The sequence below is a fragment of the Psittacula echo genome (genome assembly GCF_963264785.1).
Source record: "Psittacula echo genome assembly, chromosome: 1".
Lineage (NCBI taxonomy): Eukaryota > Metazoa > Chordata > Aves > Psittaciformes > Psittacidae > Psittacula > Psittacula echo.
In genome coordinates this window covers 89,188,761-89,203,933 of record NC_137735.1, presented here as the reverse complement: position 1 = coordinate 89,203,933, position 15,173 = coordinate 89,188,761, and the positions used below count along the sequence as shown (strand labels likewise).

Sequence of the window (15,173 nt, the reverse complement as noted above, 5' to 3'; positions counted from 1 at the left end):
TCCTCTGGATAACCTGCCTGCTAAACCCCTTTCCTCATGTCAGTGTGTAACACTTGAGCCTACAGATCTCAAGTGTCAAAAAATGGTACTTGCTCACATATCCACTAAAGCCCATATTTACTATGACTCTTCTGTGATGTTATCGTCCTCGGCTCATCAGCAAAGTGAGAAAACATATTTTTTAAATTCCTTCTTTACCATGAGATGATAGCTTTCTCAATATTGTCATACATTCTCTGAAATAACACAAACACTGCAAAACAACACATACAGGAAGCTGCAATCCCAACTAAAGCAGCATTCCAATTACTGAGCGTGTTAATGGAAATAAATGGGCACTTAAAGACTATACAGTTCAGCTCAAAGTAAATCCATCTTCCGCTCTTCAGGTCCATATTAGGTGATCAATCCAACGAGAACATGAGGAAATCCAAAACTACAGCTTACTATGTTGGTGTACCCTATGGTATAAGCTTCCTTTTTCTTTTTCCCTTGCTGCCTTAGATGGGTGCGGGAAGTGTGTTGCTGGCTCTCTTTACTCCGAAGAGCCTTTATGCACTAAGACACAAGCACTCTCATACCCCTGGAGAAATGAGTACCAATTAGATACATCTGACCACCTGCCAGGTTTAGGCAGTGAGCCAAATTTTAGGATCTTTTTGATGTTGTATCTCAAATGCCCTATAATAGAAGTTAAGAAGCAGAAAGGGCTAGAACCGTTTCCAGTATTTCTGTATTAGAAGGGTGGCATACGTGCACCAGGAATGAGCATGAATGAATTAAAAGAGGTGACAGGACAACGGTGTCCATTGCAGCAGGTGCTTCTACATGGTAATGGGACAAGCATGACCTTGTTAACCCTTCCACTGAATTTACTTGTTTTGGTTTTTTGAATGAAATGCCACTTGGTGTGAAATCTGGACACACGCCGCCCTGCTACAGCGGGGGCTTGGCTCACACGTGAGTCTGCGCTGCCCTATAAAAGCCTCTGTTCCCATCTCTAATGTGGTGCTGGAATGGTTAGTATAATTCAGTTTTTTCCACTGCAATCCACAATCTGATCGGTTGGCAGGTCACACTGGCACTCCTACCTGAGGTATTTTAGCGCTAATGATTGGTTCCTGTAAGACTATTCTATAACAGAACACAGGAAGAGCAGTTCAAAAAAACACAGCTGTGGAAAGAAACAATCATACAAACAGCCCGCAGCGGGGCTCACCAGCCTTTTCTTTCCAGTGGATGCAAGCACGCTTTTCACAGGCAAGAGCAGTTGTTGCACAGGTGGGTTTGTTTGGGTTTCCCCCCCGCCACCCAGATTGGCCCCACTGTAGAAGAAATAACTTTTCTTATGAGCCAAAATGAAGCCCTCTGCATCCTGGGGCAGGTTGTTTTACGAATTCAGGTGTCTTGCCAAAGTGAGGTGCATCCAACAACAGATGGAATGCCTTCTTCAGCAGAAGAAATGGCTAGCAGGATGGTTGCCCCAGGAAAGAAAAAGGAGTGAGGAAGAGGAGGAGAAGGAAAATGAGAAATTGGTGCATAACATGTATGCAGAAAAGCAGCCCAAACTTGGGACACTTCCCCTTCATCTTGCCTACCATTAACATCTCCCTGCCAGCTCTGCTCCTTTCCACCCTTCCTTGACACAACCCTACAGACTCAAAAGACCTGAGGGAACCTCAATTTTACTTTACCCCCCTGCCCCAGTCCTAACTGAAGTACCCTCTGCCACCCCTTCCACAATCAGCACAAGCCTTTCAGAGCAACCAAAGGGGCAGAAGCACTGCAGTGAGAAGCATGACAAGTCAGTGTGGCACAGCAATGCTGTAATCTTTCTACATGTGCCAAGCAAATTGTTTGGGAGAGTAACTTCATGTCTGGATTATGGCAATTTTTTCCTCAGCTCCATCAGTGAGCTCTGGGCACCAATAACATAAGAAAAAGCACCACCATCTACCTTTAGGAGTCCCCTTTGCTATCATCCTGCTTTCTGACAGTGAGATCAGAGCCAATACATCAAAGTTGTTAGAAGTCAACCCAATGGTTCCAACCGGACTTGGGAGCTTGGTTTTGTGTTACGTGATGCCACTGTAATGCAGCACCAAGTGGTTACCAGGATTCTTCATTAATGAAGTCTTTGTCCTTAAAACAGGTTAAATAAGCCTCTCCTCTCTGCCATGGAAGCTCTGAAGGAGCTTCCTCAAAAGAAATGGGAAGCAAGCCTGGCCAGTCCTCCCTTTCAACATGACAGCCTCTTATATGCCATACTCTGAAGGAAGAGGCACTAAGCATTGCTCATTTTGCTGTAGGCAAAGTCAGTGGTCTGTAAAGCTGGTGTTTTAGGAGTGAAGTGGGAAAACCCAGCACACTCTGTAGTCCTTGACACAGTTTTATAAAGGAACACTTGACTGGGCAGATCAATTTTTAAAGGGCTGCACACATAACAGTGTACGTAAGAATGAAGAAACGGACCCAGTATTGCTATGCTCAGAGCGCACGTCTTACAACTGCTGTAACTGTGTTGGGAAAAGCACTTTACAAGACTTGACCCTCAATATAAGCCAACAAAATCCAAGAGCTAATTCCATCCGTTATCTTGAGTCTAACCCCAGGGTCCTCTCTATAAATGTCAGGAGTAGCACCTTCAAAGGACCAGGGATGTGAAATCCACGCTGACAACTGTGCCACTACCTGCTACAGAATTGCCCCCAGCTCCAAAGAGTTATTACATATGATGCCACAAAAGGCAACTCTGCTAGAACTAGGCAGTCCACAAGCTGCAATGGCAGTAGTGGACCTGAACACTTCGGCTTTGAAAGGCATATTCCTACCATAACTGCTCTGCAACAGCTCTCCATTGGAGAGGAAACCACTTTTCTCACTGGCCAGCCAGAACCCCTCCCATGCATGACCCACCTATGTATATACAGATGCCCTGGAGATTTCCAATGCAGACTGGCTGGATAGGACAAAGACAATGACAGGACAAAGTCTCCCATGGTATCAGAGCTAACTCCCAGCCAGGAGGAGGCTGCTGATTCTTCTAACCGAACATCTCCACATATTTGTACTTTACAATTCCCCAAAGAGGCGAGAGAATCTAGCCTATTTAGGTACCATTTCTACCAGCAAAATGAGATGTCAGTTTTCACTCCAGCATCTCAGTCTCCATTTTTAATCAGTCCCTGTGTCTTCCCCAAAGGGATAATCTCTACATCCCAGTGGCACATGAACATTTTTAAACATACAGCTCGCTCAGTTTAGTGTGGGCTGCACAGATCAAACCTGAAAGGGTCCCAAGAGGGGAGAGAAAGGGGAGGGCGGAAGGGGGAGAAGGAAAGGGAAGGTCTGAGGCTAAACCAGTCCTGTTATCTTTATATCCGAATTATGTCAACGAGAGAAGTGTTGAGAGAAATTTGAATTTGCTAATCATCTCTCAGGTTGATTAGTACCAGTGTGCATGTGAGGGACAGGACACCCAGTAGACTGACCCTGGCAATGATCAGGAAACCCAAAGGCTTAGGTCTTGCACCCAGGGGCAAGCGCAGTGACAGAGAAGCATGCTTGCATTCCTAAATATATAAATATATATATCCACAAGGAAGAAGAAAATTAAAGTAAATGATATTTAAAAAAAAACCAAACCAAACCAAACCAACAAACCAAAATAAAAGAAAAAAAAATAAAAAGAAAGAAATAAATAAATAAAAAAAAAAGGCTGGCTTGTCAGGGGTTGGGGACAAGAAGGCTCCGGTGTGTGTACTTACATAGAGGTCAGCACCGTAAAATCCGTCCTGGTAAACCACACTGCAGAAAATCCACACAAAAACAAAAAAACAAAAAACAAAAAACAAAAGAACAGAAAACACATTCCGGTTATTGAGGACGGCAGCATGCACATGCGTTTTACACAGGCAGGTGATGTATGAATCCACAACCTAGGCTTTTGGCAGGAGCAAATCAGCGAGAGAATGTGTGTGCGCACGCACGTAGACGGCTCCAAGTCATCTTCCATGGCATGCAAAGGGGGAAGGGGCGGGCAGAGGGGGAGACAGTATGCGAAGGAGAGAGGGAGGGGAACCACCATCTTGTATGGTAAAAATAGACTCAAAAAGATCTGATATCCTGAAGAAGAGAAACAAGGGTTTAGAAACCTCCACTCTGCTTATTCTCCTGGAATGATTTTAATTACCCCCTAAATACATGGAAACATTGGCTTCACGAAATGGGCTTGTGAAATCGAGGAGCCCCTCAGAAGGCTTCCCACAGGGGCTGGAGTCACCTATGTCAGAAGCACGCTTCAGAGAGTTGTGTATGATTATGTATTTCGAGCTCCACGGGGCTGCATGACTTTTGTTTCTGACATCCATACATCACCTGCTTTTACCCTGCACATTAGACATGCGATAAGATCTGGCTGATCACACAAGCATGCAAAGTATTATTATTCAGCATCTGAAAGAACCGATGCAACACCTCAGGAAAACAAGTCAATCAATTCTGATCAAAGTAAACACAGAGAAATGTAATTAAAAAGAAAAAACCAAAAATACCCACAATGCATTGCTTTCACAAGCAGAGATAATGAGCTAAAAAGGTTAGGTGACTGGTCCAAGGTCCAAGAATTGAAAGGTGCAGTGGGAATCCCTGGTAGTAACGACCTATTCCACAGCAGAGAGGAGCAACTGGAAGGGTCTCCATGGGATAGTGCTTTTTCTGCTTTAAGCCATAGTTTTCTTTCTCTCAGAACTTCAAGCAGAAGACGGTTAAACCAGAGCCTGGGGTTCCCAAAGAGCCACTCTTACCAGAGCATTCGCTAGCGTAAGACTATGCAGCTTGCTTTGGGGACAGGGGTAGGGGAAGGATGAGGAAGGAAGATAGGGGATGCCCCCCACCCATGTGCTGTTCCGCGTGTGCTTCCACACTAAGGAATTTCCTCCTGCTCTGTCCTCTGAATAGCTATGCACAAACTTGCTCAAGGCTTTAGAAAGCATTAGCCCCACCATCTGTGATGTTCATGGATCTGATGTGCATGACTTACCAGTAGCATTAAGGAAAAAGAAGGTTTGGAAAACTACCTTTTCTTTTGATTATAATTTTTGACTCATCAGATGGAATGTGAAAAGCTGCCAAGAGCCTGCCACCCTCAGACACCCACCTCTTGTAAGGCACGCACACACAAAAAAAGCCCAGCAGATCTTGCCAAAATTCTGCATGCTATTACTAAAAAGTAAAATAAAATTAAAAGAAAATCTGTTGCAGTGTTAGCTACTGCTTGAATAATTTAGTCTTGCTGTCTTCCCCAAGAAAAGTACAATCCATTCCCAATGGACAAAGTTACTATGGTCTCCAAGAGCGCTGGGAGCAGGTGTGAAGATAGAGACCCTTGTTAGAGGAAGAGGGGAGCCACTTCAGCAGGGAGAAGCAGGCCATAAGATCATGTTTGTTGAAGCTAAGTTTTTACAACCACATAACAAAGAATTTGGCTCCTGGGGCAGTGACTTACATTGCTGGGTTCTCTATCTAGGACCAGGAGTGTTTTAGCAGTGATACTCCACCTGCTCCTGCAGGAAAGGCAAACGCATGACAGAGGAAGTGACTGTTGGTTTATGAACAGGTTAGCAGTTTTAACAGTTATTCTGAACACAATCAGTTGGATGAATATAAGCATTACCACATTGGATCAGGCCACTATTCCTGTAACTTAGAATACTGTCAGCAAGAGATGCCAGCATCAGTTCTCCAGAGAAAACTGTGCGGAACACCAGTAACAGGTAAGACTTCCTGGGTTCAAACCACCAAGCAGATGTGCATCCTCCATCTCTCCTTCAGTTAGGACTTGACTGCCAGGGCTGAAATTTAGCAAGGTTAATTTATATGCCAGAATATCTGTATCTGTGATTCTTAATGCTAGCAAAAACTGGGAGAATTCCTTAAGTTTGAGAACCACAGAGACCATTCTGGTTATGTAGACTGACCAGAAGCATGAAGCAGCCCAGCAGCTTCTCAAATCTCAGTGGCATCTGCAGAAAGCCCACTGGCTGAGCTAAAATATATCCATGAGAAAAAGAAATATGCTGTTCGTAAAGCAGCCATATCACTTAGGTATAACAACAATTGACTGTGTTGTAAAAGGAACCAAAAACCACTCCAAACCCACAAAGCTCCCTATTACCTTATAGCTAATCTGATTTTTATCTACTTTTAACTTCAAGTCAGTGAATCCTCTACGTATTTACACTCCAAGACTAAAATGGTCTTTACTATGGCAAGCCTACTGTTCATATAGATACTTGATGACCATGATCAAGTCAACACCTAACCTACAGTCTGAGAAATAAAAATGATCGATGTTATTTAGCTTGAGAGTTTTATAGTAGGCAAGGTTTTTTTCCAGATTGACTGAATTCTTACAGCTTTTTGGTAATATGTCAGCATCCTTGTTTAGAAAGCATGGCTGCTACAAATCAGGGTAATATTCCAGTAAAGATTTTACTCATGGTATATATCAGAGGTTATAATGTCTCCTTACTTCTACTGAATGCTGCCTCGGTAGTAAATTGAAGGTTGCATTTGTATTCTGAGGTCAGATCCAGGTGACTATCTAACATCGTCTTCAACAGTCCGAGCAATTGCTTTCTAAGGTATGAACAGCCCTCACTGGATAAACAGCCATGTCCATACATAAGTATGTACATTCCACATATGCATTATTAAACCTTAGTTTGAGGTCTTGAAATAAACGTTAAAACTATTAAGAACAACATCATTTCCTGCAGCTTCCTCTGGGGTATCTAGCACTAGACACTGTCAAAACTTACTCTTAACCTGAATGACCCTCAGGTCTGATCCAGTATGGCAATTCAATGAGCTTTTATTAATCTACATTCTGTATACTTTAATTCTGTTAAGCTCTCAAATGCAGTGATACCTTTAAGTTTTATAACTTAAACACCGCTGAGGTTTGTGAAAACCAGTTCCTCCTACCAGGTTTGAGTTAACCTGCAGCTTACTTTACTGTCATTTTCCAAATGACTCACTACATCCTGACCTCACTACATCTTAACTCATGTGTTGCTGACTGATCTTACAGTGTCGTCTTTCCACTGGCCAGTAAGAAAGCAACTGATTCAGGGTAAAGTGTTAGGAATGTGTGCCTGCCCCTAACTCTACAGAGGTCAGCAGAACCCGCATAGAGCAGTGGCTGTCCTACAAGTTACTGCAACATGGAACTGAAGAGCATATTTTGCATAATTCCACAAGGAATTGAATTCCTTCAACAAAATATCTGGTAGAGATTCAGAATATGATGACAACAAGCATGAGAATTAGTTAATTACATCCCACTGCTTGGAACTAGGGACAGTTCTGGGCCATTTGTGCACCTGCCTTGTTTACTGCTGCCCTGTAAATGTTTACTGGATAAACACACTGCCCACCAAGGTGTGAAATCAGTCAGCAGGGTCAGACAAACTCAACATAATGTAAGTAAATGCAGTCATGAGACAGTATTTGGAAGGGATAATCACTGGAGTCTGGCCCATATTCCAAACAAAAATAAACCTTTTATATAGGACTCAGGCCCAGAGTCTCTCCCAGTGTGCCACTCATGACAGCCTCTTGCTAGGAATGCTCCAGCCGTTACTCCGAGGGATGAAGAGCACATCCTCCCTCCCCAGTGCAACTATTTTGTATTCTGCTAGACGGCAGCACTTAGCTCAGCTTTGCATCTCTGTTTCACTGTGGAGCACTTCCTAATAACAACAGACTGGGTCATGTTTATAGCAACAGACAAGCTGCAGGTCAGAGGCTATGGTTAGAGAATATAGAGCTTGACCTAGGAGGGGTGGCAAAGAGAGGTGGATCTGAAAACCCAGAAGAAACACTCTGTTCAGAAAGCCAGCGTGTTCAGACAAGAGCTTTTATTGAAAGTCTTCTGGTGAATTAAACAAACATTGCCAGATTTGCTGGAGAGCAAAGCTAGACAGATACATGACCACTGCAGCTTGCCTCCTTGAGCTCTACTTTAAATATGAGAGTGGACTCTGAAAAGGAAGTAGTTCTCACCACTTAATCTGCTAGAGAAGGTTCTGCAAGCTTATCCAGCACATATGAGGCCAGCTCATTGCACTGATGTGTATGTATTCCACTTGTGTTTTTAACAAGGGGTTTGCAATTTATTTTCTTCCCTTTTGGGGCTAGTCTAAAGGAAAAAAGGGCCAGTCCATTTCTTTGTGTTGGAGGATTCATTCCTACTCCTATTCTTTCTGAGAACACTGCCTGGAAAATACGGCAAGTAAAATCCCAGAGATAGGCAACATGAATAAAGCATCCTCAAAATCAGACACAAAATAAGAGAGTTTGAAAGGGATTTGCTGATTTATCTGTTGTTACATCACACTTAAACAGAAACCCAACCCAAAACTCGTACACGAACCTAGTTCCCTGTACTTTTAAACAGCAGAATACTTTTATAACAGCATCTATTCCACTGCATTACTACTGAAAAGTCAGAGGGCAAAGAATCTAAGGCTACACATCCACCATTGCTTCAGACAATAGTCAGAAGAACGCTGCACTTCCGTTCTCCCTGTATCCCCAACACTCCCAGATTTGAATTAATGGACTTGATTAATCTTTGTTTTAAACCTTTTTAAACCGTCTCCAACAAAGAAAGCAAATCCATTGTGGGTAACTGGCTCTTCTGTGTCCTACTGCCAGATGGTGAGGCATGAAGGTAATGGATAATATTCCTCATTCCTGGATATGAAAATGCAAATGGAGTGCAAAGAGCAGAACCTTTTCAGACATTTTAGACCTTCTGTCTTTGTGTCCTTCTCAGCAGCACTATAACATACTGGGTCAATGGATGATGAATACCACACAGAAAAATTGAGGAATTATGAGAAGGAATCCATCAGTACTTTAAGCTGTTGCAAGTACTGAAAATTGTTTCAGTCACGAACTTAAGAGAGATAAATTTAGGTTTGACCCCAGTGGATGCCATCATGTGCAGAATGCTCTGGCACTAGCAATATCCTGACTCTCACCATCCAGACAATTTTAGTTATTTTATGGTTAAACCGATTAGCTATTTGACACGGTTGTGCAGAGCACTCTGCTCTTGTGACTAGGGCTTACCCTGGGTAGGCAGGGATGGCTGTGGGAGGTACCGCCCGGACTGCCCCATACACTGTCCTTCCTCGGCCCCTCAGGTGGGCTCCCCGAAATGCGGCTGCTGTGGTGGCTGCAGTTGGATAGGGGAAGCCTGGAACTGTAAAGACAGACAAGGTGGAGGTGAAAAGGATCCGAGCTCCCTTCCAGAGGACAACCGTCTGCTTCAAACAAAGTGACACAAGAGCTCCACAGCGGTGGGACATTTTGCATCAGTCCTGCAGAGGGGCATGCTTATAACCCAGCAAGCATCCAATACATACTTCCTGCTACACCATGGCCTTTGGGGGAAGAGGGGTTGCAGAGAGGTTTGGCATGCAAGAGGTTAATGCTTTGGCATGCCTCGCCCACCACAAACAGGGTACGAATCCCCCCGCCTTTTGACACCGCCATGCAGTCTGGTTAGAGTCTGAGAAGCGCAGAGAGTTACTATCAATACAGCAGGCGGCTCTTCCAAAACTGCAGAGGCTCTTTTAAAGTAATTTGTCAAGAGGCCCTTAAAGTCAACCAACTTACATCAGTCTCTTCCCTCCTTTCCCCTCCCACTCTTTGCCACCCAATCCTCTGTCTGTTCATTTTAAAGCCTGAAAGACAAGATAGCCCATATAACAGCAGCAGAAATTTCCCAAAAAGTGCCAGTTTACTGAGAGCCCACCTTCATTTAACAAGCATGACCAGTAACTGGCTCTGGTTTATTACACTTACACTGGAGTAAACTGGCTTGCGACGAAATGATGTAAAACCTCAGAGGCATCTGCAAACACGTAATAAACAGATACCAAGAGGGAAGGAGTCCCAGGACGCAAACCCAACCCAATGTGCGTCCAGGTGCATGCCACGAGGGGCCCTGCAGACTCGCGATTTAGCAGCTTGTATAATATGTACTTTAGGGATTTTGTCTGTTTGGTTTCTTTGAATTCAAAAAGGGGGAGGGGAGCAAGGGAATGACCAATTCCTCACACATCCCTTCCCCTTGTTCTGCAGCCTCCTCATCACTCAGAGAGACCCATTCGCCAGTAAAGAAACACACTGCAGATGAACAAGTTACAGCACAGTATACTCTGGCTCAAGGTAAACCCATTCCCAGGGCAACCCATCCTTTCAAGTATATATTATACAGACTGGAGAAAAGAAGGGTAACAGGTCATTGTTAACTCAAGCACAGTAACAATATAGGGGCCAATGGGGGCTACTTACTGATTAAAGGAATGTAAGTGTTAATACCCCCCCTTCCTGACAGGGGCACTGCGGCGTCATTGCCCAGCGAGACATCTGCTTGAAAGCTGGACGCTGATTTGATTTTAAAAAGAATAAAAAAAAAAAAAAAAAAAAAGAAAAAAAAAAAAGAAAAAAGAAACAACAACAAAACGTAAAAAAGGTTATAAAGAAACAGCAGCTTGAGAACATAAACAAACACCACTGCAGTTAAATGGCAGAAGTGGAAGCATCTACTTAAGCTCTACCTGCATATAACTCAGGGCCGTACACCGCTCCAACCACAGGACTCAACTTCCAACCTGAAACAACAAAGACTGCAGTGAATGCCAAAATCTACACCAAGAGAAGGAGCGGGCAGCGTGGGTAGGGGGAACGGTCTCTTGCATGCGCCCCAGCTTCACATGCACAGCTCTTTCCAATTTCTGCTTCGCCTCAATCCCCCTTGGTGTAGATGGAGGCCAACTGCCTTTTTCTAATGTCAAGTTCTAGGTACAGGTCGCTGTATCGGAGGGAACAGCAAAACATCAGCTGATCCGAAGCACAGCAGAGGCTCCGCTGAGGGAATGCCAACTACCTTATATGCATATTCGCCACGAGCACCATGCGACCCTGCGTTCCCTGCATGAACCTTGCTGCCAGCTCCTCTCTGCTTCCACCAGGCACACTGTGAGTCCAAAACCTCTCTAAAGCCACCAGCCCAGACTGTCATCCTGAGCAAGTCAATTTACAGCCTGAAATTCTCCAAACACCCTTCTGTCTTAATTTGCTAGAGACCTGCTAAAAACCAACACTGTCAGAATTTCCTCATTAACTGAATTACGTGCCTACGGTGCAGAAAAGCAATTCAGCCTATTCATCTCACATTTTCTCCTGTCTCTTATTTTAGCATTTCCTGTCTTCTTTATGCTGCTTTTTCAGGTGAAAGCCTTCCCAGAGAATTGATTTTAGTATCATCTGGGTAATTGGCAAGAACTGCAAGTCATCAACATAAAACCTACAAGAGAATAGTTCTTAAAGAAGTCATCACTGGGGCATAAGGAGGAATACATTTCCAATCAGCTGTGGAAAGCTATCTGTCCCGCTGCTATCACCTTTCTACTGGGGGAGAGAAGGGATGTAAAGCCAACAACATGATCTGCTTCCACAAAGCATTCCTTTCAGCAAAGACCTCAGCTGTTCAGCTACCAATCACACAGGTATTTTTATTTAAATAAATCCATGCCTTTCCTCTGTCTCTGAGTCCTGATGCACTTACTGCGCTTAAACACCTCTAACCAGCCTACAAACCCTATGAACAACTTTGCGAACTGAAGCCCATCAACACCACTCCTCCATCTCCTGGCTCGATGGCAAAATACTCAAATGAGCAGTGGCAATGAAAAGACTGGGATCTACCCTCATGTTTAATAACAGTCGTACAACCACTCGTCAGAGGATGCCTTAAGCCTTGTCTAATACTGAATACTAATAACTAATAATACTAATAACTTTAACTGGCTTTAAGCTGCTGGCTGCAAAAGCAAAATATTCCTGCCCGTTATCAGGGTTTCACAAGTAAGCCAAGTTATTTTACCAGTCATATGTATTTTCAGGGCAACATAAAATGGCTGACTAGCCTTTTGCTACAGAATCTCCTGGTTCCTTTCAGACACTGAGACTCAGAATCCCAGACTTTCTGCCTGGCCCTGTTCCCCCATTTCTTTAACCAAAATAAGATTTATCTGCTAAGAGCCACACAAGAAGTGAGTAGCAGAGCCACAAATAAAACTAATATCCTCTGACTTCAGAGTCTTATGTTGTAATCAGAACTGACTCCTCCACTAGCAACTACCTATATGCAGCTTCCTGCCTTGTTGAAGCCATTTGGGTACATTTTCAGACCAAAAAGAACTTTTCTGCCTGTTTCAGGACAAAGACTTAGATTCAAATCTCTATCAAGGCAACATCCATGTTCTGTTGGGAGAGTGACTTTTTATGCTATATATGCCTATGCAACAAAATTACTGCACAGACAGAACCATCAAGATATCCTGATGAAACAAGACTCTTCACTACCCAAGCAACTTGGTCTTTCTCTGTTCAGGTTCACTGGTAAATGGCTGAAAGCAGGCGGAGTGTATGACAAAAGGGAGCGAACAAAGCAGCGCAATGCCTCCATTTTCCCGGTTGCTTGGGGGCAGCTGTACTTTTACATCTAGAACCTAAACCGAGATACATCTAATTATGTATCTTAGTTATGCTTCTGCATTCATATTTTGGTATCAAAGTGATGGCAAGGAGACTCAGGAGTACTGAACATCCCACTGTACAGCATCAGCCTGCAGCAGTGGTAGACAGGCCACTGGTCTGTGGCTTTACTCAGCTTGGCCACGTTGGGTAAGTCACTACTGCTCTGTGTCCCCACTTCTCCACCTATAAAATGGTACTCCTCCATAAATGCCTAAGGGTTCACACTGAAGAATAATGCTAGAAATTAGGATTTGTGGGGTTTTGTTGGTTTCTTTTGGTCCTGAGGAGATGTCATGACTTTTCCCTTTGTCTTTCTTCCAACCTTTCAGCTCATCATTAGTACAAACAGCTTCTCTTACCATTTGCATATGGTGTGACCATCTTCTTATTGGTCATCACTCGTGCAGTGGCGTTGTTAACCTAAAAGTAAGAAAGGGGAGGGGGAAGAGGGAAGGAAGCATAGGGCATTAGGGAAAATGATGGAAAACTCTCCAGATACCACACACACACACTATATTTCTCTGAGCAAAAAAAATTAAACAACTAATTTTAGAAAAAATGCAATCTTTAAATTACTTTTAACAGTTGCCATTTAATTATAAAAGTTACAGCTAAACATGGCACTTTAAAATTCTGCATTAAACACAAGGCAAGTGAGAGTAAAGTGCAGATTCTCCATCGCCCTGCCACCCCTTGGCACATGGTTTTCTTCAGCTCATTGATCAAAAGGGTAAAACTTTGGAGGTTTTGTCCAGGTTCTGTTCAAGAGGCAGCAATAATCTCTGCAGCCCAGGGTAGGGGAACTGAACCAGGCGCTGCACGAGCTGAACTGTTTCTCAAGCTCACCATTCAGATTGGGTCCCAGCAGGCTGCTGGCTCAACAGGCTTTTTAGATAGAAAAAGGTAGCCCGGAGTCCATCAGCTTTAGATTTGACCTCCCAAGGCTTGAGGAGATTTCTGGCATGCCAGCAACTGTTTGGATGGCCTGTGTTCACCGATTTCCTCCTCCTCATTTTCCAATCTTTTCCCAGATTATTTTTTCCTTGTCACAAATCTCATGGAACAAAAAGAAGAAATACATAGCAGCAGACCTGAGTCTTTTTTGGTTTTATTGTGCCCTCCACCCTCTTTACAGAGCTCTGCATACTTCCAAGCAGTTTGATTGCTCAAGCAAGTGAGGTGTTACCACAGAGATGGTGCTGATAAAGAAAGGATGGACCAGTTTGGAAGCCAAGTTACTGCAGCCCCGTGTCAAGACAGCCTCAAAGTTCTTGCAAGGAGGGTGAAGTCCTTCTACAACATCAGTAACTTATCAAAACCCATGCCAAATGGGAATTGAGGCCAGTTTGAAGAAGGAATAAAAAGAAGGGATACAAAAACAAAAGCTGCCTCGGGCCCTTGAGACTTATGGATGGTGAGCGTATGCAGGGTGGGGAGTCTGGAGCTACATTTTACTCTCATTTCAGCCCCAAAACAATAGAAACATTTCACATTTAAAAAGAAAGAATGGGAAACAACAATGATGAGACTGAGAGCATGCAGTTAAACACACACAGATAAAAGAAAGAAAAAAAAAAAAAACAAACCACAATTGATTCAGAGGGTAGGGAGGGAAGGAGGGAGGAGATAGGGTCTCACAGACAATCATTAAGATGGAGCGAGTGCCTGAAATCAGCTGCTACAGCAAAGTGCAACACAAGCACTTAAAGGAAAAATTGCCAGAACCGATCAGAAACCACCAGTCAGCAAAGAGACCAACAGCTGCATTTAACCGAGTAAAGAAATAAACTGGGTTGGGGGGGGTGGGAAGGAGAGAAAGAAAAAGAGAGAAACCAAACAGTAACAGCTACAAACAGGTCTCAGAAAGAGAGAGCAGCAGGAAAAGGGGCAGGGGAGAGAAGAGGAAATGGGTGCATTAATAAAAACCAGCCAAACTGGAGTTCAGTAACTCTGAGTAAGATGTGCAAGGGGAAGTCACCATGAAGTCAGTAATCAAACAGCTCAGACTGCTACAAAACAATATGTACATCCAAAGTCCAGGCGGCATTACTCAACAGCATTGAAAATAAAAGGGGGAGAAAGGGGAAGGAGGCGGGTGGGGACAACAAGTCAAATCACATTTCGTAGTGTTAATGTGAGATGGCAGATGGATTTTTTTCTTTCTTATTTAATTTTGGTTTTTTATAATTTTAAGAAAAAATTAAAAAAAAAAAAAAAAAGAAAAAAAAAGCTTCTTCTCTAGCGCTTTTGTTTCACTTACCGCCAACTCGTACCATCGCCAGCATTGTGTATAGTTACCATGGAAAGAGTGAGTCAAGTGAAGGGCCCTAAACGCTAAACCATCGAAAAGGGAAATAAAAAAAACAAAACAAAAAAAAGGCAAAATATGCAGACATCTTACTCAAAAACGGTGGCTTTTTTTCTTTTTTTTTTTTTTTTTTTTGTTTTAATATTTGTATTTTTTTATTTTTTTTATTTTTTTTTTTTTTAAAGAAAGAGGGAGAGAGGGAAGAAGCCAGTTAGCCTTCAACACAGTGGAACACCAAAGAGGT

General features: G+C 43.3%; 1 protein-coding gene across 1 annotated transcript in view; it reads right to left on the bottom strand.

Annotated features, from left to right (window-relative positions):
- The window catches only part of RBFOX2 (RNA binding fox-1 homolog 2), a gene marked incomplete at its 5' end in the record, with an annotated part of 167,324 nt that overhangs the window by 6,400 nt on the left and 145,751 nt on the right, over nucleotides 1–15,173 (bottom strand). Inside the window, 5 exons of the mRNA XM_080633585.1 lie at nucleotides 3,768–3,807; nucleotides 9,142–9,274; nucleotides 10,372–10,464; nucleotides 10,638–10,691; nucleotides 12,981–13,041. Of these exons, the coding sequence (XP_080489711.1) occupies nucleotides 3,768–3,807; nucleotides 9,142–9,274; nucleotides 10,372–10,464; nucleotides 10,638–10,691; nucleotides 12,981–13,041 (381 nt within the window). The remainder of the gene's footprint in view (nucleotides 1–3,767; nucleotides 3,808–9,141; nucleotides 9,275–10,371; nucleotides 10,465–10,637; nucleotides 10,692–12,980; nucleotides 13,042–15,173) is intronic.